This window comes from Colossoma macropomum, unplaced genomic scaffold (genome assembly GCF_904425465.1).
Source record: "Colossoma macropomum unplaced genomic scaffold, Colossoma_macropomum, whole genome shotgun sequence".
Lineage (NCBI taxonomy): Eukaryota > Metazoa > Chordata > Actinopteri > Characiformes > Serrasalmidae > Colossoma > Colossoma macropomum.
The window spans coordinates 5,585,509-5,610,314 of NW_023494790.1; the positions used below are offsets into that span (position 1 = coordinate 5,585,509).

At 39.4% G+C, this 24,806-nt stretch overlaps 1 protein-coding gene and 1 pseudogene across 1 annotated transcript; both read right to left on the reverse strand.

Annotated features, from left to right (window-relative positions):
- Window positions 1-3,769: 3,769 nt before the first annotated feature.
- Window positions 3,770-10,997, reverse strand: LOC118808803 (annotated as a pseudogene).
- Window positions 10,998-15,317: 4,320 nt separating this feature from the next.
- On the reverse strand, window positions 15,318-23,575 carry selenou1b (selenoprotein U1b). The gene is made up of 5 exons (XM_036571981.1): window positions 23,121-23,575; window positions 21,344-21,435; window positions 19,705-19,845; window positions 18,487-18,651; window positions 15,318-15,744 (listed from the first exon to the last, which is right to left on the reverse strand). The coding sequence occupies exons 1-5, from the start codon at window positions 23,263-23,265 to the stop codon at window positions 15,631-15,633; spliced, it is 657 nt and encodes a 218-aa protein (XP_036427874.1). The 5' UTR covers window positions 23,266-23,575; the 3' UTR covers window positions 15,318-15,630.
- Window positions 23,576-24,806: the final 1,231 nt, after the last annotated feature.

Sequence of the window (24,806 nt, forward strand, 5' to 3'; positions counted from 1 at the left end):
GCCCGCTGATTCTGATTGGTTGGCTACATTGGGTCACAAGCTCACCATTGGATATGGAGGATGTCAGTCACATAGCTGCCCCTTCACATTTACAGTGGACTAAATTACATCACCGTCAAGCTGTAGTAAACCGCTAACGCACTAATGCCAATCAGCTCATTACTGTATTTTCATAAACAAGCATTTTTAATCTCCATTAACTGAAACGGTGTCAAAAAAGTCAGTGTTTATACTTTAAGCTAGTGGTCCTGGGGACCCTATGCTCTGCACGTTTTTGTGTTTCCCCTGCTCTTATCACACCTGACCCAGCACTGGTGCTTGCTAATTAGTTAGTAATTAGTTAATGAGCTAAATCAGGTGTGCTAGATGAGGAAAATAAGCACAGTTGGCTCCCCAGGACGGAGAATGAGAGCCTCTGCTTCATGTTTTCCGGGGACTTTATTACAGAAACTTCCTATCTTCCTGTCTTAACTTAAGATCTGACAGGTCAAGACAAGATTTTTCACATATTCGTATTACAGAAGCAAATCTGATCTTAATTTAAGAATCTTATCTCAAGTTAGGAAATCTTAACTTGAGATATTGAAGTCGACAATCAACTGTCGTGTCTGTTGCCTAGCAACCGACCATACGCCCACAGCTGAAACGTAAACATGTAATTAAGCTAGTTAGCCAGGCAGCTAACGATGGCTACCGTTATTGATATAAAAAAGGTCAAATAAAACTAAACCGCGATAAACTGAAAGTTAAGAATATTGTTTTAGCGCTTCGTGCTCTTTATAAGAGCGTTGCTGCTCCACAGTTTCAGTTTTATTCCCAGACGCTTTAGCCGAGCGCGCTAACGTTACTCCTCCTAATAAACAGACACACGTTTAGCTCTGTCTCCTCATTATTCACCACCAGCACTGTGATAGTGTATCTGACGAGTTTTTATCAAACATTAACACCCGGATGGGGATGGTGGAGTTCGTTTCTGCAGCGTCTGAGTTCTTAAAAAAGGCTGTTAAAAAACAACAACAACAAAAAAAAACTCACAAGTCAAAGCACCGTTTTCAGTGTAGATAAACGTAGCGTCATTAACATGCTAGTTATAGTGAGCTGTGCTGCCTGTTACTGCATTAAACAATAGAAACAGACGGTTAAAACAGAAGTTAAGACGCTCTGGGGTTTATCTTAAAGTTAAGAAAATATTTAGGATATTTTGGCAACTTAGGATGTTTCTGTAAGTCAGGGGCCGTATTACAGATAGTTCTTAAGTCTGAGATCTGCTTTGTTGTCATGGCAACTTAAGTTAAGACTGAGTTTAGGACAGAAGCCATTACAGAACAGCAGTTCTTAAGTCTATAATATCTTATTTCCAGATAAGAAAACTGAATAACAGAAACATTCTAAGTTACCAAAATATCCTAAATATTTTCTTAACTTTAAGATAAACCCCAGAGCGTCTTCTGTTTTAATTGTCTGTCTGTTTCTTCTTTTTTTTTTTAACAGCGTTTTTTAAGAACTCAGACGCTGCAGACACGATCTCCACCATCCCCTCCGGGTGTTAATGTTTGATAAAAACTCATCAGATACACTATCACAGTAATGGTGGTGAAAAATGAGGAGACAGAGCTGAACGAGGGTCTGTTTATTAGGAGGAGTAACGTTAGCGCGCTTGGCTAAAGCGTTTGGGAAATGGAGACTGAAACTGGAGCACCGACGCTCTGATAAACAGCACGAAGCGCTAAAACACTATTCTTAACTTTCAGTTTATTGCACTTTAGTTTTATTTGACCTTTTTTACCTCAGTAACGGTAGCTAATGTTAGCTGTCTGGCTAACCAGCTTGATTTCGTGTTTATGTTTCAGCTGTGCGCGTATGGTTGATTGCTAGGTAACAGACACGACAGTTGATTGTCGACTTCAGTATCTCAAGTTAAATTTCCTAACTTGTGATATGATGAGATGCTGTGAGATAAGATTCTTGAATTAAGATCAGATTTGCTTCTGTAATATGAATTTGTGAAAAATCTTATCTTGACTTGTCAGATCTTAAGTTAATTTTTTGTAATACGGCCCCAGTTTTCTTATCTGGAAGTAAGATAAGGTTATAGACTTAAGAACTGTAGTTCTGTAAAGGCTTCTGTCCTAAATTCAGTCTTAACTGAAGTTACCACGACAACAAAGCAGATAAGACATAATCTCAGACTTAAGAATTTTCTGTAATATGGCCCTTGGTATCTTAAATATTGTTTTAGAAAAACATTGAATTATCCCCAAGAAATCAAATGTTGTGGCATTTTATCATTCATGTGGGCAATTTGTGTTTAGAAATAAGTATCAGTCACAAGATTGTGAGTATATATCTTACAGTCATGTTCAAAAGTTTGGGTGCCCGTAGTCAGATAACATATTTTGTTGATTTATTAAGTGAAAATAAAATGACACACCATCTATTTGGCATTTTAATTTATTTGCTGAAAATAAGATAAAATAAAATAAAACACTGTGGCCTATGCAAAAGTTATGGCACATGGCACATATGGCAAATACTCACAATGTTACACTTTATGCCCAAAATGAGTCTCAGGTTACTGGCAATATAGCCTTACCAAGAGACTTAGGTCTGAAATGTAAGGTCAAAATGAAAAAATTAACATGAAAATCCTTCAAAGTAAAGTTGTGTAAAGTTGTAGATGTTTAGGGTGTATAAATGTGCTGGTGCTGTGCTGGTTTGAGAGAGTGAGGCATCAAGACTGATTCATCCTATAAAGACTTTAAAGCCAGGCTATCATTAACACTGTCTCATTCCCCACAGCATCATTACACGTACACAAACACACATTTTGTACTGCAGTACATATAGTATACTACATACACCGATCAGGCATAACATTATGATCACCTCCTTGTTTCTACGCTCATTGTCCATTTTATCAGCTCCACTTACTATATAGGTGCACTTTGTAGTTCTACAGTTACAGACTGTAGTCCATCTGTTTCTCTGCATACTTTGTTAGCCCCCTTTTACCCTGTTCCTCAGTGGTCAGGACCCACATGGACCCTCACAGAGCAGGTACTATTTGGGTGGTGGATCATTCTCAGCACTGCAGTAACACTGACGTGGTGGTGGTGTGTTAGTGTGTGTTGTGCTGGTACGAGTGGATCAGACACAGCAGTGCTGCTGTAGTTTTTAAACACTGTGTCCACTCACTGACCACTCTATTAGACACTCCTACCTTGTCAGTCCACCTTGTAGATGTAAAGTCAGAGACGATAGCTCATCTGCTGCGGCACAGTTTGTGTTGGTCACCCTCTAGTCCTTCATCAGTGGTCACAGGACGCTGCCCACAGGACGCTGTTGGCTGGATATTTTTGGTTGGTGGACTATTCTCAGTCCAGCAGTGACAATGATGTGTTTAAAAACTCCTGTCTGATCCACTCAGACCAGCACAACACACACCAAGCAAGCAAAGTTTATTTATATAGCGCTTTTTACAACAGGTGTTGTCACAAAGCAGCTTTACAAAGAAACACACCACCACCACGTCAGTGTTACTGCAGTGCTGAGAATGATCCACTACCCAAATAGTACCTGCTCTGTGAGGGTCCATGGGGGTCCTGACCACTGAAGAACAGGGTAAAAGGGGGCTAACAAAGTCTGCAGAGAAACAGATGGACTACAGTCTGTAACTGTAGAACTACAAAGTGCACCTATATAGTAAGTGGAGCTGCTAAAATGGACAATGAGCGTAGAAACAAGAAGGTGGTCATAATGTTATGCCTGATCAGTGTATGAATGAATAGATACCAAACAGTGAAACAATGACAGGCAAAAAAGCAACTAGCTGTGGTTCTTATATGAAGAGAGTTTTCTATAAATCAGAAACTCACACTAACTGACACGCTTCATATTCCTCAGTCATGGATGGATCATTTTCGGTCTAGTCTTGGACTAAAATGCTATGTCAGTGGTCAACTTGTTAGACCTAAAAATGGCGAGTAAACAAATAAATTTATCGTCGATTGTTTATTCACTTAAAGTAATTTTCATTGGGAGCTTTAACTGTTTTGCACTGGGGCCTTAAAGATCCCTACATGTGCCACTGATTTGAGCCAATCAGGTCCATTGTTGTTAGAATGGCTCTAATTAGAAGGGCCAATATTTCCATTTGTGTTATTTTCCATTTGTGTGATGTTTTGTTGAGGAAAATCTTTGAAATAAAGCACTTTTTGTGAGCAGGTAAACAGCAAAGCAGGTGTTGAAAATCCTTTGTAGTTTAAATTCAGGCCAAATCTGGCTCCGGGACACTGGTCCCCTTGTGTCCTTTGTTCGTTACAGAGTTGAGCTGGGATCATATTTATTCAGCTTTCTCCACTTTCCTCACAGCCTCCAGCACTGATCTGAGATCAGCCTTATCCCCAAACTCCTTCTCCTGGTGCTCCATTAGAATACCCTATAAATACACAGATAAACAACAAGAACAACGCGAGAACAACATTACAAGAGAATTAACTTTTGACCGTGACACCCAGGGCCAAAAAAAGGGCCAAGCAAACCCAAAATACAATGGTTGTTACTGATGGTTCTGGGTGGTCATAGTCCAGATTTAAACCCTATAGAGAGCATATGGTCTCACATTAAACGCAAACTAGCTCGGCATTGTTTTTCAACAGTTTGAAGCCATCAGTGTTCAGTGAAATAATACTGACTCGTCTTTCTGCAAAAGGCTGTCTGCAAATATACACACAAAACTTCAACAGTTGATGAAATCAAAGGGAAGAGCTCTCCTATATTAACTTACTTTATCTATTTGTTTAATTATTTGTGGTTAAGATTTATGGGCTTAGCCCATTTTTTCCCCAGGAGTGCATGTATAAAAATCATGTAACTTCATTTTTATTTAATTTGTGCTATTTGTAAACAGCTTTATGCATATGTATTGAAATGCCCTTCACACTGTCAGTGTTTATTTAATCTAAAATTACCTTGAATGCCATAATGTACAAAGCTACACTATGTAAGCTCATGTAAATACATGTTTGCAAACCTACACTGTACCTGGTAAAACTGTACTGCAAAGTTGTTAAGCATAGTTCACTTTAATTTAAAGCAAATTGATATTTTACTCAAAGAATTTAAAGCAGGGCAACTAAGTTCAATACTTTTTTGAAGTTGAAATTCAATGTGTTTTAGTTTCCAGTGTAGTTATTAACATGCTAGTGGCATGGTAGTGCATGTGTAATAAATAATATAAATGATAAATATTATATGTATTTTAACATTTTAACATTTTAAGTAGGGTGAGATCATTTCACTAGATAAAATTATTCAAAACAAGTAAAAATGTCTGGAATAAAACTTTAAAAGTCTTATATTAGTCTCACAACAATCTTAAAATGAGCAATATTTTATATCGAATATATTTAAAATGACTTCACTCACCAAGAAATCATTTTTGCAGTGATTGATCATAAAAAACAAAACTTGCAGAGAGTCACCTGACAGCCTGGTCCAATCACATAAAGGCCCCCTAGTATGAACCCCTCCCCTCTCTTGTTTCCCACGTAGCCTTGCGTCCAAACCCGCAGGATGTTCTGCCATACCCCGACACGAAGGAGGCCCAGATGGCTCATCTTCTTCTGCTTACAGCCATAAAAACATTTCTGCAACATCAAACAAGCTGAGATTAACAATACTGACCACAAATGCAACATATCTCCTCCAGAGATCACATCATAAAATCATATTCATACATAAAAGCATAAAAGCACAAGGCCATCCATCCTACGTGGACACGTTTTGGGAAAGTATTGTAGTGTGATCAAGAAATGTTTTGCTTGTTGGTCTTAGGCTATTTGTTCTTCACCAGGACTCTTACTGTGGAGGAAGGGGCTAGGATCACCCAGGAGTGACTCTTATCTAGCTTTTCTCTCCATGCAATGAAGCATAATATTATTGGTTAATATAATTTTGCCTCACCTGCTGGTGCACAGTGACAGTCAAAAGACAGGAGACAATTTACAGGCCGATCAAAAGTCGGCACATTTTGATGGAATTTGATCAGGAACATGAACTAACAAGAGAAACAAAAGATCAATTCTGATTTCAGGTTAACCCTTTGAAACCTAAATTGCGGGTAATTATTTTGGTATTTTTCATGCTCAGTGCTGAAACTCTGATACACAGCAAGACAGACTTTATGTTTAATTACAAAATGAGTTGCATATTTAATATCAGATATTTTTAATACTCAAAATCAACATAAACTGAAAGCCCTTTGCTTATAATATGAAGGCTAATGGCAGAGATGTAATTTAACAGTAGTGAATGGGTTTGGGTGATTTTGGAGCTGGATTGCTGGCTGATTGATGGTCACAGGTGGATGAAATCACTCTGGATGGTCAGGCAGAGTCTGATGAGTGATCTGATGTGTGAATCATGTGACTGTTTTAACCCCTTTGTTGGAGTATGAAGGCCAAACAGCAGAGCAATAATATCAGGACTTTAGGTGATTTTCCAAGCCGACCTACTCGCTGATGCTGACGTCATGCTTGCTTGTTAGGGGCGGGTCTGCTGAATGTCCTGATATGTGGATCATGTCTGTAGCTTAAACCATTCGGAAGTTATGAAGGCCAGAAGTGACCTACTGTTTTGCCCGGTTAAAATAGCTAACATATGGTCAGGCACAATCACCTTACCCTGACCAGGAGAGACGTGAGGGAGCCCAGGATAAGTTGGGCTAAATTAATGTTTGCCTAATCATTTCTGAAAGAAAAAGTGACCGTGAAAAATGAGAATCTCTGACCTTCTCATCCAGGAAGATTTCTCCGTTGAAGTAGGCTCTGAACCTCTGGATCTCTGTTCCCAATGTTCTCTTTAACCACTGCATACAGAGGAACCCCGAAGGCATCCAGCTGGGGTCTCAGAGAGGACAGCTCAGAGGCTTCCTGACACACACACAGTCACACACACACACACACACACACACACACACACACATTCGAAAGAAAAACATGAAACCACAAAAGAAAAAAAGGTTGAACAAATATGTGACTAGCATAACAGATGAGGAAATGATTCAGCCACAGACTCTAATGCCACAGGCAAACTGGCTGACTTTAAAGGGCAATACCACCACTTTTTCAAAATCACCACATAATTGAATGGCAGCATATTTGTAACCATTCCACATAACAACTTTCTTTTAGAGGCATTAAACTCTTCAGACGTCTGGTTCCTATCACCACCACTGTGAACATTCTGACTGTGTAAGTTTATCTAGAACAGAGCGTTTCACACCAAACCACTCTGACTCACTTTGTTTACATTTTAATCAATTAATTTTAAAGAAACGTTAAAAAAATCAGTGGAATTCCCTTTAAAGACATTCACTGAGCAGCTTCAGCACTGGCCGTGTACTCACAAAGACCTTTTGATCTAAAGGATTGAACTTAATGATTGGAATTGTTTTTAGGACAAACATTGTTTTATAATTAATGTCTATGAATTTATTTCCAAAATAAAATTATAATAATTTATTATTAATTTAATAAAACAAAAATCACCCAAGAGGCATATTAACTGCAGGTGTGAACGGTCTTTAGATTTGGAAAATGTCAAACTCCAGTCATTACATTACTATGTGTGTCTCATTAGATTAGCAGTAATTCAATAGGTGTTGTTTCATAGTTTTGATGTCTTCATTATGATCACAGAATGCAGAAGCTTGGCAAAACAAAAGGCACAAGGAATAAAAACATAAAAATTCACACACCTCTCTGCACAGGGATCATCCAGGTCGTCTGACAGCCATGATGACCGCTCCAGTGTCCTCCCACAGCGTGAGGGCTTTAAAACCTCTCTCTTCTACTTCCGCAACATTTAAACCAGAAAGACACAAAAACATGAACAGATCTAAACAGGTTTTTTGTATGCTTTGGTTTTTTTGGTTAGCATTGCTGCTACTGAGTGCTGATTGGTTAGCATTGCTGCTACTGAGTGTTGATTGGTTAGCATTGCTGCTACTGAGTGCTGATTGGTTAGCATTACTGCTGCCGAGTGCTGATTGGTTAGCATTGCTGCTACCGAGTGCTGATTGGTTAGCATTACTGCTACTGAGTGCTGATTGGTTAGCATTGCTGCTACCGAGTGCTGATTGGTTAGCATTACTGCTACCGAGTGCTGATTGGTTAGCATTGCTGCTACCGAGTGTTGATTGGTTAGCATTGCTGCTACCGAGTGCTGATTGGTTAGCATTGCTGCTACCGAGTGCTGATTGGTTAGCATTACTGCTACCGAGTGCTGATTGGTTATCATTACTGCTACTGAGTGCTGATTGGTTATCATTACTCCTACAGAAAGCTGATTGGTTAGTTAGCATTACTGTTACTGAGTACTGATTTGTTGGTGAGCTGATCAGCTCAATGGCAAGTAAAGCAGTTCATGATCAATGATGTTATGAATGTACATAAGGCTGTCTGTAGCAGCACTATTAGAAATATAACTCCTATAACTGGAGTTCAAAAGCACTAAAAATATGATAACAATGTTGAAATGTTTTATGCTGCTCTGTGTTGAAAAAACATTTACAAATCCTTTACAAACTATGATTTTACACAATAGCTCCATAGGAACCCATTCATTTTGGACTCGCTCCATAGGAACCCATTCATTTTGGACTCGCTCCATAGGAACCCATTGATTTTGGACTCGCTCCATAGGAAGCGTCCACTAGTATCAGACAAACCCAGAAGACATTACTGACTGGGTTCAGTGAGTTCTCACTGCTCTCTGGCAGAACCAGACGGTGGTAATCTGGGGAAAGATGAACTGCCGCCTCACCTCCGGTGGTGGTTTGGAGGTCAGCATTGGCCAGTGTGTCCAGGGCAGACTGCTGTGGTTTAGTCAGGAACAGGTCAGTGTTGACCAGCAGGACACACACAATAACCACACACACGGCCAGAGACCACACACTCAACCCAAACACGCCGTCCATGTCCAGCAACAATACTACAGAGGAACAGAGAGGATATCAAAATAAACATCTCATCCAAAACCTACAACACATCACACTGTACTGACAGTACTACACTGTTACTGCCTTTATTGACATTCAATTTTTTAGCAAGATAAAAAAGAATGATATTCCGAAAAACTCTGGTGCTAAAATCTGATTGGCTCAATACACTCACACATGTGGCTGCACACATGAATTGAATTCTATATTAACACTCCAAGTTATTGAATATCATTGTGCTGTTTGTCGAATAGTCTTTGACTGGTTGGTTGCTTATTCTTATCAAACTACATGGTTTGGAAGAAAAGTGTACTGTGATTAATATTAATAAAATAATGTTTTATTTACAATTTGTGTGATTTAATATTGTACTTTGTTACAGTTTTAGACACCTTAACTGTCCTAAAATCACTGCCTCTTATGGCTTATTGCTGTTATAACCCCTTAAACTCTATGTGGGTCCACACTTCAATTCCATACTCTCATAACTACAGAACTTACATTAGTTTCATAGTAGTTATGGAATAATTTATAGTAGTTATTCAATAATTTCTAAGAGTTACTGAATAATCCATAGTTGTTACTGAACAGTTCATAATAGTCCCTGAATCATTTATAACAGTTACTGAATAATTTATAGTACATACTAAATAATTCCTACAGCTACTAACACTTTATAGCAGTTACTAAACAATTTTAAGTAATTACTGATAATTTATAGTACACACTTAAAAAAGATGGTGCTTCAAGGGTTCTATTGTAAAGAAAATGGTTCTATATAGCACCCAAAAGGGTTCTTCTATTGTTACGATGTAAGCTTGTAAAAACAGAAGAACCTATTTGGGTACAATATAGAAACCTTTTTTAAAAAGATTTTATATAGGACCATTTATAGCACATTCATGCATATTTCCCATCAATCTGAAGAATGCTTCTATGATGCTTTATTCATGCAAAGTATTCTTTGAATGTTCATGGTTTTACATAGAACCTTTGTCTCTACTAAAGAACCCTTAAACCCATCAGTTTTAAGAGTATAGAACCATGAACACTCAAAGAACCCTTTGCATGGTTAAAAGGTTCTTTGCATCACGAAAGGGTTCTTCAGACTGAAGAAAAATGTGTTATAGATGGTTCTATATATAACCTTTAGGAAAAACCATCTATAGCACATTGTCATGCACATTGTCCTTCAATCCGAAGAACCCTTCCATGATGCAAAGAACCTTTTAACCATGCAAAGTGTTCTTTGAGTGTTCATGGTTCTATATAGATGGTTCTATATTTTCTATATAGAAAAAGAACCATCTTTTTTAAGAGCACAGTTAATGAAGAATTCATAGCAGTAACTAAATACATTACAGTAGTTACTGAATAATTTATAGTAGTTACAAAGTAGTGTATTATAGATACCTAATACTTTATAGTAGTTATTAAAAAATTACAGTAGTTACTGAAGGAAAAGAAAAATAAGACTAGAGTTTAAGGAGTTAAGTGCATTTCACTCTTTCATTTCAATGAAAAATAACTTATTAATTGGCTCATTCATTGACAGTCTGACAAAGACAAGAGTAAGAAATATGGTTCACTGATTCTTCATAACTAGTGAATAATTCATTCAGGTCCTTCATCTCATTGAACAAATCCAGATCATTCCTTATGTCTTATTTGGGTCTAATGTTATTACACATTCCAGAACAGGTCCTTTAAAATATTTTAGTGAATAAAGAGTCTGTATGTGGGCCCACACTTCAGTTCCTCACTTCAGAACCAACAGATTAGCTTTTCAATAGATGCTGAATAATTTATAGTAGGTACAGAATAATAATTCCTAAGATTAGTAACTGAATAATAAGTATTTTTTAAATAATGGTAATAATAAATACTCACTTTCTGCTGTAGAAATCAGTCAGAACAGTCAAATCTTCATTCTATGTCCTGATTCTGCTTGTCTACATTGATCGTATGAGTGAGCAGCAGCTTCAGAACTGAACGTCCTTCTGCTGCTCTTAAAACCAGCACGTTTTGCATAAATAAGGCATCAGCCAATCAGGGGCCACTTCAGTTGAGCGAGTTTAAAAATCTGATGGCCTTGACAGGAAAAGAGAAAACAATCCCACGTTAAATCATGCCAAACTTCATACATTATTGTTCTAATATCCTTTAAAAATGCAATGTATGAAAATGCCTAAAGAACAAGAAGTAATGGAACTCTGTAGTTCCACCTTGCTGGTGTACAGTTACAGGATTGTAGCTGACCTGTTCATGCATACTTTGTGTTAGTCATCCTTCAGCTCCTCATCAATGGTGAGTTTCTGACCGCAGAGATTTTTGGGGGACGAACCGCTCTCAACCAAGAAACTCATTTTTCAGGAAAACATACAGAAAATGGTTCTCTTAACATCTCTTTATCAAATAAAAGGCTTCCTCTCTCCACCTCCAACTTCCATTTACACTCCAATTGTTTTATTCCACCTCAATTAGATACTGTGATCTCTACCTAGAGGGGAAAAAGGACTACAGTGCACCAGGGACCTTTACACAGATGATATATCTGTCTCCTCAACTCCGAACCATACTTAATCTCCCACATTCACAATTGTTTCAATATTCACAACTTAGACATTATGTTAAAAAAAATGATACATGATTATTGGGTTAAAATTGTATTATTATTAAGTGACCCTTATTAGTCCCACAATGGGGAAATTTCACCTCAGCAATCTAACCCATCTGTGCAGTGAGACACCACATACACACTAGTGAAGACGTAGTGTGAGCACACTTGCCCGGAGTGGTGGGCAGCCCTATCCACAGCGCCCAGGGAGCAGTTGGGGGTGAGGTGTCTTGCTCAAAGGCACTTCAGTCGGCTAGTTCCCTAACCTCCAGCCCATGACTGCCCCGAAAGGGCAAAGCCTCCTAGTCGGGGAATTGAACTCCAGTTTGTGTGTGTGTGTGTATATATATATATATATATATATATGTGTGTGTGTGTGTGTGTATACGTATATATATATATATAGATATATATATATATATATATATATATATATATACATACACACACACACACACACACACACACACACACACACATATATATATATATATATATTGCTGTTGTCGGAAGAAAAACCCCATGTCTCCAAAGTGGTAACTTTACAGGAGAAGGAAAAACCTACTTTACTTTTAATGTAAGTCTATGGTTAATGTAAGTCAAAGTCATTTTGGGCCGTTTCTTTTAGTCCATTCATCATGAAATTTACATACAATATAAAGGGTAACATGTATTTTCAAATCTTGTCAAAAACTGAAAAATGGAGATTTTCTTTCTATGTTTTTTTTCACTTTCTCTATTGTATGTTTTATGTCTGTCTGTGCTGTCTATGTCTATGTGGAGTTGCCTTTTATGTTATATTTATGTATATTTTGGGAGAAACACAATCTCGTTCAGCTGTGCACTGCTTGTTGTATAGTCTGAATGACAAAGTTCACTGTGACTTTGACTTTGATTTTGTTTGATATGTCTCCTTTTCTCAGTGAGGTTCTTCTTGATCAGCTACACATCCTTTCAGACCCATAGCGCTGAGTCATCTTCTCACAGTGGAAGGATGGACAGAAACACCTGTGAATGTTTTCAGATCTGAAGCAGCTTGATTTTCTCCTCTCTCTCAAAGATGAAAGCTTTAAGTGCTGTTTATCTGATGTCTACCAGGTCTGGCTGGGAGTCCCATTTTCTCTGTAGCTTTTAATCATTTTTGAAATCTTGTTTTTTCATTTGACTTTTTCCCTTCTTTGTACAAGTAAATTATTTTATATCCAACCTTCTCAAAAAGATTTCCTGAAAAATTGATAACTTTTGACTGAATATTAGATGCATTAATGAGTTTTGCACAGTACTGTATATACTGGACCAACAAGATAGGAGCTTCTAATAAAGTGCAGAGAGAGTGTATTTTGAAGGGTGCATTTAAGGGTGCATAAATTTCATATTTGTTTCTAAATATTAATACATTTACAGAAACAGGTATGTTTAATGTTGAAATGGCTTTATTGTCAGCTGTGCATCATGTTTTCAAGCATTTTACATGTGTTTGTTTGCGTGTAGGGTGAATGTGATGTGTTTAGCGTATGAAACATCAAGACTGCTCCCTCACTAGAGCTTAGAGTCAGCCTGTCATAAACACACTTTCAGAAACACATGCACACACACACACACACACACAGGCACACACAATAATACCTTCCAGCTCTCCTGAATTACTTGTTTGTTGTTATATCACAAAGTCGCCATATTAGAGTAATGGAGGGCCACATCACTGCAAAGTTTCCTTAATTTAAAACACCTGACTGAGTTCATCAGCAAGCCTGATATGACCTCATTGTGAATGTGAAATCACAATGCATCTTCAGTAACAAATGTACCCTGTGACATAACATTGTACATAACCATGCCATTAACATGCCATCGCAGATGTCATGTGCTGTCAGGAGTTGACATGACAGACTATACACCAATCAGGCATAACATTATGACCACCTCCTTGTTTCTATGCTTATTGTCCATTTTATCAGCTCCACTTACTATATAGGTGCACTTTGTAGTTCTACAGTTACAGACTGTAGTCCATCTGTTTCTCTGCATACTTTGTTAGCCCCCTTTTACCCTGTTCTTCAGTGGTCAGGACCCCCATGGACCCTCACAGAGCAGGTACTATTTGGGCGGTGGGTCATTCTCAGCACTGCAATAACACTGACGCGGTGGTGGTGTGTTAGTGTGTGTTGCGCTGGTGCGAGTGGATCAGACACAGCAGTGCTGCTGGAGTTTTTAAACACTGTGTCCACTCACTGTCCACTCTATTAGACACTCCTACCTTGTCAGTCCACCTTGTAGATGTAAAGTCAGAGACGATAGCTCATCTGCTGCTGCACAGTTTGTGTTGGTCATCCTCTAGTCCTTCATCAGTGGTCACAGGACGCTGCCCACAGGACGCTGTTGGCTAGATATTTTTGGTTGGTGGACTATTCTCAGTCCAGCAGTGACACTGAGGTGTTTAAAAACTCCAGCAGCACTGCTGTGTCTGATCCACTCAGACCAGTGCAATACACCACCACCACGTCAGTGTTACTGCAGTGCTGAGAATGATCCACCACCCAAATAGTACCTGCTCTGTGAGGGTCCATGGGGGTCCTGAGCACTGAAGAACAGGGTAAAAGGGGGCTAACAAAGTATGCAGAGAAACAGACGGACTACAGTCTGTAACTGTAGAACTACAAAGTGCACCTATATAGTAAGTGGAGCTGATAAAATGGACGATGAGCATAGAAACAAGGAGGTGGTCATAATGTTATGTCTGATCGGTGTAATTATCATGACAGATGTCATTATATTACGTTATGAAAGCTTTTGTCACAAGCTACTGTTTTATATGTGCTCTGGTTATCTGTTATGACAATTACCGGTAATGATAACATCATGTTGTCATATTACAGAACAAAATCGGAACATCACATCTGTAGGTGGGAACCCTTAGGGCTTTTTAGGCCTTAACAGGAGACCTAAAGATTCTAAAAGAATGGTGTCTGTAACTTTTTAATTGATTTTTATTCAAAAGAATCACGCTTGTATTTAAACTCTGCAAGAAATAAAGTGTCACTCTTGTTTCATTGTTAAGCTGAGGACAGAAACAAAGGATAAATTGTTGAAAACTGGCCAGTCAGAAATTGTTTTTCTTTGTGGTATCTAGCTATGCGAGCTCTCCTATTGATTAGGACTTCAAAGAGGTCCTAACACATTAGATTAGAAGTGACAGTGGAATCAACCAATCAGGTTTGATTTCCAATACAGGGGACCACTTTTGTGAGTAAAAAAACAATACTCTAGGCTTTCTGGAAGTTCCAGATACGTCACTAACTGTAAATTCAAGTAATGAATCTGAGAAACCGAAACGTCTGTGTTTAATCTAGAGCTGTCTTTTTTCAACTTTTCCATTCCACCTTAAATGGTGCAACAGTTACATTAAGGCACATTCATGCACCAAAATGTAAGTGTCACAGCATTTAAGGTGGAATGGGAAATTTGAATAAGACGTTTCTTCAGATAGTGAAGGCCTCTTCAGACAGAGATCAAGCAAATCAGTGTTAGCTTAGCATTAACAACAAAACTTAGCATTATTGTTGAACTGTTTTTGTAGAACATTTTTCCTAATGTTCTGACTTTTTTTCTGAGTTTTGACATTTGTGACCCGAGCTGAAGGCCTAACTGTAATAGTCACGGTTTGCCACTGGACATCTGCCATGACATGTTAATGGCATGATTATGTCAGTGTTATGTAGCAGTGTTCAAGGAGTGTTACTGCATCTTCTGTACTGTGATGTACTTGTGAGTGAAAGGGTCTCAGGGTATCAAGAAAAAGACAGTATACTTGTATGACTTTGTCTGTTGAATGGTGTTGTATGTTGAATTGTGGGATGATGAATTTAAAATCAACCTGAAATAGTTGTAAACAAAACTGTGCAGTGCTGTGGAGTCAACCTGTATAAATGGCATTCTGCTCTGCAGCACATATAAACCTCAGTGTGATACACAAGGGCTTTTCGACATGTTGATTGAGAATAAGAAGTTGTGTCTATCTCAGACGGAGGGGCAGAAATTCAGTTTGGATCCGTTTCACAGCTTGGATGACATCAGATGTTTTCACTTTGTCTCCGAACTCCATTTCTCTGTGCTCTAACAGGACTCCCTGGGGAAAATAACAAACACATTACAAACTATTATTTAGTTTTAGTATTTAGTATTATTATGACTTCTACACCTGATAAAGCATTGGTGTTCAGTTAGTGGCTGAATCCAATTGGCTCTCTTTTGGATATAATGTACTATTTTGGGGCAGAAGTCATTATTTCATGGCCTGTGCAGAACGCTGCATAGGCAGAACGGAGCCATTTGAGATTTACCCTCAGTCAAGGTCAGTAAGGAAAAGGACAAAGTCATTTGACTGGCCAAATAGGAAACCATGAAGGGCTCAGAGGCTTTGATTAGCCATGGGTACAGGTCTTAGTACATTACAGTCTGGTAATATTTGGAATTCTGGAAGCAAATGTGACGCAGCCAGTCAAGAATCTGAAGCTGATGATAAGCTATTCTACAACAGGACAATGATCCCAAACACACCTCAGAATCCACCATGAACTACTTCAAGCAACACAAGCTGAAGCTTGTGAAATGTGGAATGGCCCTCACTGTCCCCTGATTTGAACATCACTGGAACTCTGTGGGTAGATCTTAAACATGCTGTACATGCAAGATGGCGCAAGAATTTTGCAGAACTACAAGCGGTCTGCAAGGAAGAATAGGTAAAAAATCCTGAAACAAGAATAAGAAGAGTCCTAGCCGACTACAACAAGTGTTTGCAAGCTGTGATCTGCCAAATTTACTTTATAAATAGAATTTATATACTTTACTACTGTGTGTTCAAATACAAAGTAACTCGGATTAACAACTGCATTAAAGGCTACTGTTATGTTTACTAATCAAATATAAATATGTCATTTGGCCAGAGGTGGCCAAACTTTAAGGGACCTTACCAGCACTGGTGTGCAAAGGCACCAATACAGTGCTCAGTGGCCACAATCGAGACGACCTTAGTGGCCGTACTGACATAAGCAATGATAATAATAATAGTGTACACAACGTAACATTTTGGTGAATTCTTTATCAACTGCTATAAGTTATTATCATGTTTATTTATTTATTTATTTTCACAAACTGTGTAGAACTTATACTCTTGCCTTACAAGCACAGCATTGTGGGTGATTTAATGTATCCTGGAAGGATACATTTGGGCTGTCACCAAAATAGATTTGTACGTTTTCTGTTTTTTAGGGTATTTTTACACATCAGCCATTTTTCACTTTAGTGTCCAAACTATCAAAGCCTGTTTTTTAGGACACTATAATCTTCAGCAATGCAGTCTTTCTTTCTAGTGAACACTGTAGATCCATCACCACATCTGTCGAGTGTCTTCTCACAAAGCGATGGACAGAGGGACATCAGCTCACCAAATTTATCAGTTTTGATTCTTTGGTGATGCATTGTTGTAAAAAACAACAGCACTGTACCGTTAAAAACAAAGACTCTAATGAAACTACTCACTGCAAAAACACTGAACGCAAACTGTTGTAGTTTACTGCAATTATGGATCACGAAGAAAATGTGTTTTCTAGTCAAATTCTGTATTTTTTTTTGCCCTGTCCATTTGTACTTTTCTAAACGGTACACCCATGTTTTTGTCTACTAATAAGAAGCCAACTTCAGCCTTGTACAAGCAAGTAATGCTGGTTTGTTTATGTAACTGGTAAATACTGGCCAATCATTAACTGATCTATGCAGGTTTACCACTATTTGGTAAATGAAATAGTTCACCCCCATACAGCGCAATACAAATGAGGAAGTAGGGATCCATTTCAGTCTCAACCCAGCTGAGTCTTTCAAATTCTCAGTAAGGTGTCATGCGTTTCACTGCCAATTTCAAAGGATCCTACAAAATGGGACAGACTTCAATGACATAACGGCTAAGAAATGCAGTCTACAGCTCAGTCGCAAATGGCCGTTCTGCAGTCCACAATCGTGCATTCATGCAAGCACCACGAGGCAGCAGAGTATTTTCCCACAGTAGCACCCACCATCAGGATAGCATCAGGATAGCAACAAAGCGTGGTTGGTGTAGTGTAGTGGGTAACACCTCTGCCTTCTACACTGTAGACGGGTTCAATTCCCTGGCTGGATAAGCTCCCTACACTATACCAACAAGAGTCCTTGGGCAAGACTCCTAACACTACCTTTGCCTACCTGTGTAAAGTGATTAAATTGTAAGTCGCTCTGGATAAGAACGTCTGCCAAATGCCATTAATGTAAAGCAGGCTCAGCTAGCACTTATTACTCAAAATCACCTTAGATACAGATGAGGACCCAGTCTCACCAGATGGTGTTGTTTACAGCTGCCTTACCAACATAGCAGAGGAGGAAGTTATCCAAATGTGAATAAAAGTGCATTTTGTTGCTATCTGGACAAAACCTTGTATCTCCAAAATGGTAACTTTACCGGAGAAGAAAAAATGCCCTCATTTTGGAATGGAAGTTAATGGAACAAGATTTTTTTCCAAGTAATTCTGGACCATTTATATTGGTCAATATGCAATGAAATTTTTAACAAAATGTTAAGACTAACTGACATTAAAAAAAAATTGAGATTGTGAGAATCTGGATCTAGATACTGCTGAGAAGCAAATGATCTAATGCAGACCCTGTGTGTCACATGACTCCCAAATGCACTCTGAAACAGCAACCTCGAGGTCTCTTCCCCCACAGGTCTACATATTGTTGATTTCACTTAAGTGTGGATTTTGAGGAGGACTGCAGGGCTCGGGCCACCATTTGGGACTGGCATTCTAAGCTTTGAGACACGTCTAACCAATAGACTGACCTGGTGTCTTGGTCCGATGACGTAAACTCCCCCCAGCACAAAGCCCTCCCCCCACACGTTCCCCCAGTATCCGTTCTGAAATGCTCTCCATCCACTCCTCCACACTCCTGCACGCAGAAACCCAGACAGACCCATCCTCCTCTCCCGCGGCCCGTAGAAACCCCTCTGAAACACACACACGCACACACACGCACGCACACACACACACACACACACACAGACTTTAGAGTTTTAGATTCTTTTGCAATTCACCTTCAGAGGCTCCTGGCTACGTTTCATAAAAGATGACACTCTTTACTCTCGTTTGTTAAAGGAGAAGAGTCACATTTGGCTATTTTGTGATGTCAGAAGGTAATTTGTCATGCCAGAGGTTTGAAAAAACTGTGTTTTTTTGCCATCAAAGGCCCTTCAAAGAAAAAAAAGCAAGGAAAGAAATGCACCAGTGACATCTTTTGGCCTCCGGTGACTTTCACTATGATCTGTGAAACCGCCTGATTGCTAGTGTATAATGCGCTAATGAGAGAGAACTTCTGCTCAACTCAACTTCCTGGTTAATGTTGACACCAAAATCTACTCTATTTGCAGATGAGTTTAGGTTTGATGTGCTGGTACGAGTGGATCAGACACAGCAGTGCTGCAGTTTTAAACACTGTGTCCACTCACTGTCCACTCTATTAGACACTCCTACCTTGTCAGTCCACTTTGTAGATGTAAATATTTTTGGTTGGTGGACTATTCTCAGCCCAGCAGTGACAATGAGGTGTTTAAAAACTCCAGCAGCACTGCTGTGTCTGATCCACTCAGACCAGCACAACACACACTAACACACCACCACCACGTCATTGTTACTGCAGTGCTGAGAATGATCCACCACCCAAATAGTACCTGCTCTGTGAGGGTCCATGGGGGTCCTGACCACTGAAGAACAGGGTAAAAGGGGGCTAACAAAGTATGCAGAGAAACAGATGGACTACAGTCTGTAACAGTAGAACTACAAAGTGCACCTATATAGTAAGTGGCGCTGATAAAATGGACAATGAGCATAGAAACAAGGAGGTGGTCATAATGCTATGCCTGATCAGTGTATACTGTGAGATATGTAGTAATCACGCTTTACAAGTTCTCAAATGCAAAACTCCACCAGCTACAGCGCCATCTACTGGACGAAAAAACAGCTTGACCTATTCTCCAATAATGGTAAACAAAAAATGTTGTCACCTTCTCGTCAAGGAAGATTTCTCCATTGAAGTAAGGTTTGAAGTTCTTGATCTCCGTCCCAATGTTCTCTTTAACTACTGCATACAGAGGAACCCCGAAGGCATCCAGCTGGGGTCTCAGAGAGGACAGCTCAGAGGCTTCCTGACAAACACACAGTCACACATCACAGAAACATTCAAGAGCTTTGCCATTTCACTCACATCCTCACAAAAACAATGCACAATATAAGACTGTGATAGTTTTTGTAATTGCTGAAGGATCGTTTGCAGATACCAGGAGCGGGAATCACTGTAGATCCAATGATTTGATATGGTTCTATTGCAAGATTTAAAGATTTGTGATATGCTAATGCTGCACTCTGTACATTTTCGGGATGTGTTTTTACACACAAAGTGCAAACGAACATTTTGTAACATGGGTTGCGCTTTTGAGCCTTTTCCGAGCGGAAGAAAGCTGAAAGAGGCGTGTTTTCCAATGATGTGAGCGACTTTTCTACTATTGTCATCATATCCTCATCAGTATAATGTTGATTTTGCATTTGAGACCTAAACATCAAGCTGGACCTTCTTTTTGAGCCCTGTGTGAGTGATGTTAATACAAAAAGACGTATGATGTGGTCTGAAAAATCTTGAAATCCAACTCTCCGCCTCTGATTTTTAAAAGATCGTTTCAGGCATTATGAGGTGACTCTGATTTTTTTTTGACCCAGCAATGCTACATCTTTCAATTTTAATAAAAAGAATTATTATTTAATATATAAAAGTAATATGAAACATTACTCTAAATAAATATTACTCTAATAATGTCATCCATTACTCTAATTTTAATTAACTTAATAAAGTTTACACTTTGCTCGTCTCACTTTAGTCTTTACTGCTGCAAAACAGAACGGTAAAGTAGACAATTCAACATTCCTAAAAATGTTGTTCTTACATGTGCATATTTAGCGTAAACTATATTTGTAGTGACAATCATTTAAAATAGGCTTTCTCTTTATATATCTAAGAAAAGCATGTGGGATCAACTGTGGGATCAAACTTTGTGCCTTTGTGCTCAGGGTGAGTTTGTTTATCCACTATGCTAACTGACTTTTTAAAAGCCACTGACAGAAACCTTGGTCTCAACAGAAAGAAACAGCACCTTCTTGTGGATTATGGCAAAAAATGCAATTTTGGTGATGTTTTATTCTAACAATGGGGTCAATACCCTTTAAATATACAAGAAACAATGAAATACTGATACTTGAGACCCCGTGCACCAGTACTATTTTTTGTGGTGATATTATACTGGATTTTGTCTCCCACCCCTAACTGATACAGTACTGTGCAAAAATGGTTTAAATTGTGTTTTTTTTGGGCAGTAAGTGTGTTTTACATGCAAAAACAATATACAACAAAGCATACATGCAAGTTAACATTATTATATAGTAAAAAAGTAACAAGAATTTGCTGTTTTTGTGAAGCTATTGTTTACTTGAGCTGGTTAGAAGACTGTTCTGTTGCGCAATATAGTATATTCTGTGGCAGGACGCAGTTTCCATACTGTTTTACATGTGACTGTACTGTTTGACAGTATGGAGCATTATGCTTGATTATTTTGAATGTAATTGCCTGATTAATTTGATTTGTAATATGTTCACCTCTCTGCACAGGAATCATCCAGGCCTCCTCACAGCCAGGATCACGGCCCCGGTCCTCTCCCACAGCTCACGCGCTTTAAACACACACTCCTCTACACAGCGGGAGGGAAGACATGCAGCAGGTTACCTCAGGCCTTTCATACTTTAGTCAACAGGTTCTGCTGAGAATGGGCTACTTTCCACATTGTGTTGCTCTCCCTCCCCGTGAGAACACAGTGGGAGAAATGAACCCAAAGCACAACAAGCCATTAAGAAACAAATCCTTCTGTTTTACATCGTGACCTTTGGTCTCATTTCACTCACTAATCAACTTCCCAAGTCTAATCCTGGAATTAGGCTTGGAATAGTTTAATAGTTTCTGAATAAATAAACAATAGGCAAACAGGTTACACTATCTTAAAGAGGAATTCACTGATTTTTCAAAATTTAATTAAATGGTTAAGATCTAAATAGAGACTTCAGAGTGGTTTGGTGTGAAATGCTCAGTTCTAGAGAAACTTACCAAGTCAGAATTCTTCACAGGTGGTGATGGGAACCAGACGTATGAAGAGTTTTATGCTTCTAAAACAGTACCTCACAGAAATAGTTACAAACACACCGCCTGATGCCTGAGACATTGTTTTATGATAGTTTTGAGAACTGAAAAAGCATTCATGGTGGAAATGTACATGAGAGGCAAAATAGTCCACAAAAATAAATAAAATGTAGAACATATTTTTTCAGATGGACTATTTTACCATCATCAACATTCCATATAAAAACTCGGAAGACACGTGTAGGTGCACTGGTGGTTTTGGATCATGAGTAAAATGGCTATATTTGTGTTGTAGACATGGTGACCCCTGGTTCCCATCACCACCACTGTAAAGAAATCTGAGTCTCTGCAATGAACCATTTCACACCAAACCACTCTAAATAACCTTGTTCACATCTCATTGACTGAAGTATTGAAAAATCTGAAAAACTGGTGGAATTACCCTTTAATGGGAGCACGTTTTTTACAAAGGGTAATCACAGGCACATTTGAACCCAAGCCTTATCTTGCTTAAAACATACAGTCAGAAATAAAAACGTACAGTTATGTGCAAAAGTTTGAACACCCCTGGTCAAATTACATCCATCCATCATCTAAACCGCTTATCCTTCTGGGTCACGGTGGGGTGCTGGAGCCTATCCCAGCTGTCATTGGGCGGAAGGCAGGATTCACCCTGGACAGGTCGCCAGTCCATCGCAGGGCAGACAGACAGACATACACATTCACACACACACTCACCTAGGGGCAATTTAGCATGTCCAATCGGCCTGACTGCATGTTTTTGGACCGTGGGAGGAAACCGGAGTACCCGGAGGAAACCCACACAGACACAGGGAGAACATGCAAACTCCACAGAGAAATGACCCTGGTCACCCAGCCGGGAATCAAACCCAGGCCCTTCTTGCTGTAAGGCGACAGCGCTACCCACTGCGCCACCGTGCCGCCCTGGTCAAATTACATGTTTTGTTAAATTTAACAGAGAACACACTTAATTGTGATATTTTATCTGCTAAATTTAGTGCACGAACAGTAATTCTATGTTAAAATGTGCAGAGGTGTGTTTTCTGCAGAGTATGTTACTTGTTTACCCCTAAAAAATCAACAAAACATGTCATTCGACCAGGGGTGCCTAAACTTTTGCATATTTTGGGTAAGTGAGTAAACCTTAAGCAAATCCTAATGAGCACACTTTGTCTCAAAGGGCGCCCCAAAAAACAAGCGCCCACTCCCACACATGCTCACCTCCATCCAGTGTTTTGAGCTCGGTCTCGCCCAGCAGGGCGACGGTTGCGCAGAGCGGTTGAGTGAGAAAGAGCTCTGTGAAAGAGCGCAAAGCTTCAGCGATCACCGCTCCCACAGTGCCCACAGTACGGGTCACCAGCTCCATAACTCAGCTGACACAGACACATTCACACGCAGGAGAATCAAGCAGACCAGCTGCACCCTGCGCTTCAGCCACACACAGCACAGCACATACTCCCCGGCACAGAGAGGGCGAGACCCCGATGCCACACTGTGAAATGAAGCTGAAGTTAATGTTCTGGATCCGTCTTACACAACTGTGAGCGTTTCGAAAGCCCTTCAGCCTGTGGGAGCTGCTCACGAGGTCCACTTCTGACAGTTTAGGAACTTGTCATGGGTCCAGGCATTGTGCGCTGCTGTTGCACAAGCTGGTATTTTCTGTGTGCGTGTATAAGGCGATTAGGCTGTGGACTCTGCACAATAAACTGACCACACATTCCATAACAGTGATACAGCAAGTTCCTTCACCCCTTATGAAAACATACCAAGCTTGTTTGTCTTCATATAAAGTCTAAGAAAGACTTCCACGCATGAACGAGTTTCCCGTGAGCCCGTGTGAGTGTTATCAGCATCAGTGGAGGCACAATCAGCTTGTCTGTCTTTCAAACTGAATGACAGAGCTTGACTGGAAATCTCTTAAATGGAAATCCGGAAGGCAAAAATCATAAGTAAAACGTTTCTACTTAGATTTTTACAAATCTAATCAATGTATTGCTATCTGTTTCCTAGGTTTTATAATACAACCACATTTCCAAAAAAAGTTGAGAGGCTGTGCAGAATGTAAATAAAAATAGGATGCAATGATATGCAAATCATGAAACCATATTTTTTTAATTTGATACCACCAACACGTTCCAAAAAAGTTGGGACGGGGGCATGTTTACCACTCTGCTGCATCACCTCTTCTTTTAACAACGCTCTGTAGGCGTTTGGGAACTGAGGAGACACTGCTGTAGTTTTGAAAGTGAAATGTTTTCCTGTTCTTGTTTGATATTGTCGTATTTTTCATTTCATAATGCACCAAATGTTTTCAGTGGTGACAGGTCTGGACTGCAGGCAGGTCAGTTTAGCGCCTCTTTTAATACGAAGCAATGCTGTTGTAATACATGCAGAATGTGGTTTGGCATTGTCTTGCTGAAATAAGCAAGGCCTTCCCTGAAAAAGACGTCGTCTAGATGGCAGCATATGTTGCCAAAACATGTATATATTGTTCAGCATTAATGGTGCCTTCACAGATGTGCACGTCACCCATACCATGTGCACTAATGCTCTCCCCTATACCATAATGAATACCGGCTTTTGAACTGTGCACTGATAACAAGCTGAGTGGTCTTTAGCCCGAAGGATGCAGTGTCCATGATTTCCAAAGAAAATTTCAAATTTTGATTTGTCGGACCACAGGACACTTTTCCACTTCTCCTCAGTCCATTTTAAATGAGCTCAGGCCCAGAGAAGGTGGCAGCGTTTCTGGATCCTGTTTATGTACAGTTTCCTCTTCGCGTTTTAGAGTTTTAACTTCTGGATGCAATGATGAACTGTTTTCACAGACAGTTGTTTTCAGAAGTGTTCCTGAGCCCATGCAGTGATTTCCACTATAGAATCATGTCTGTTTTTAATCCAGTGCTG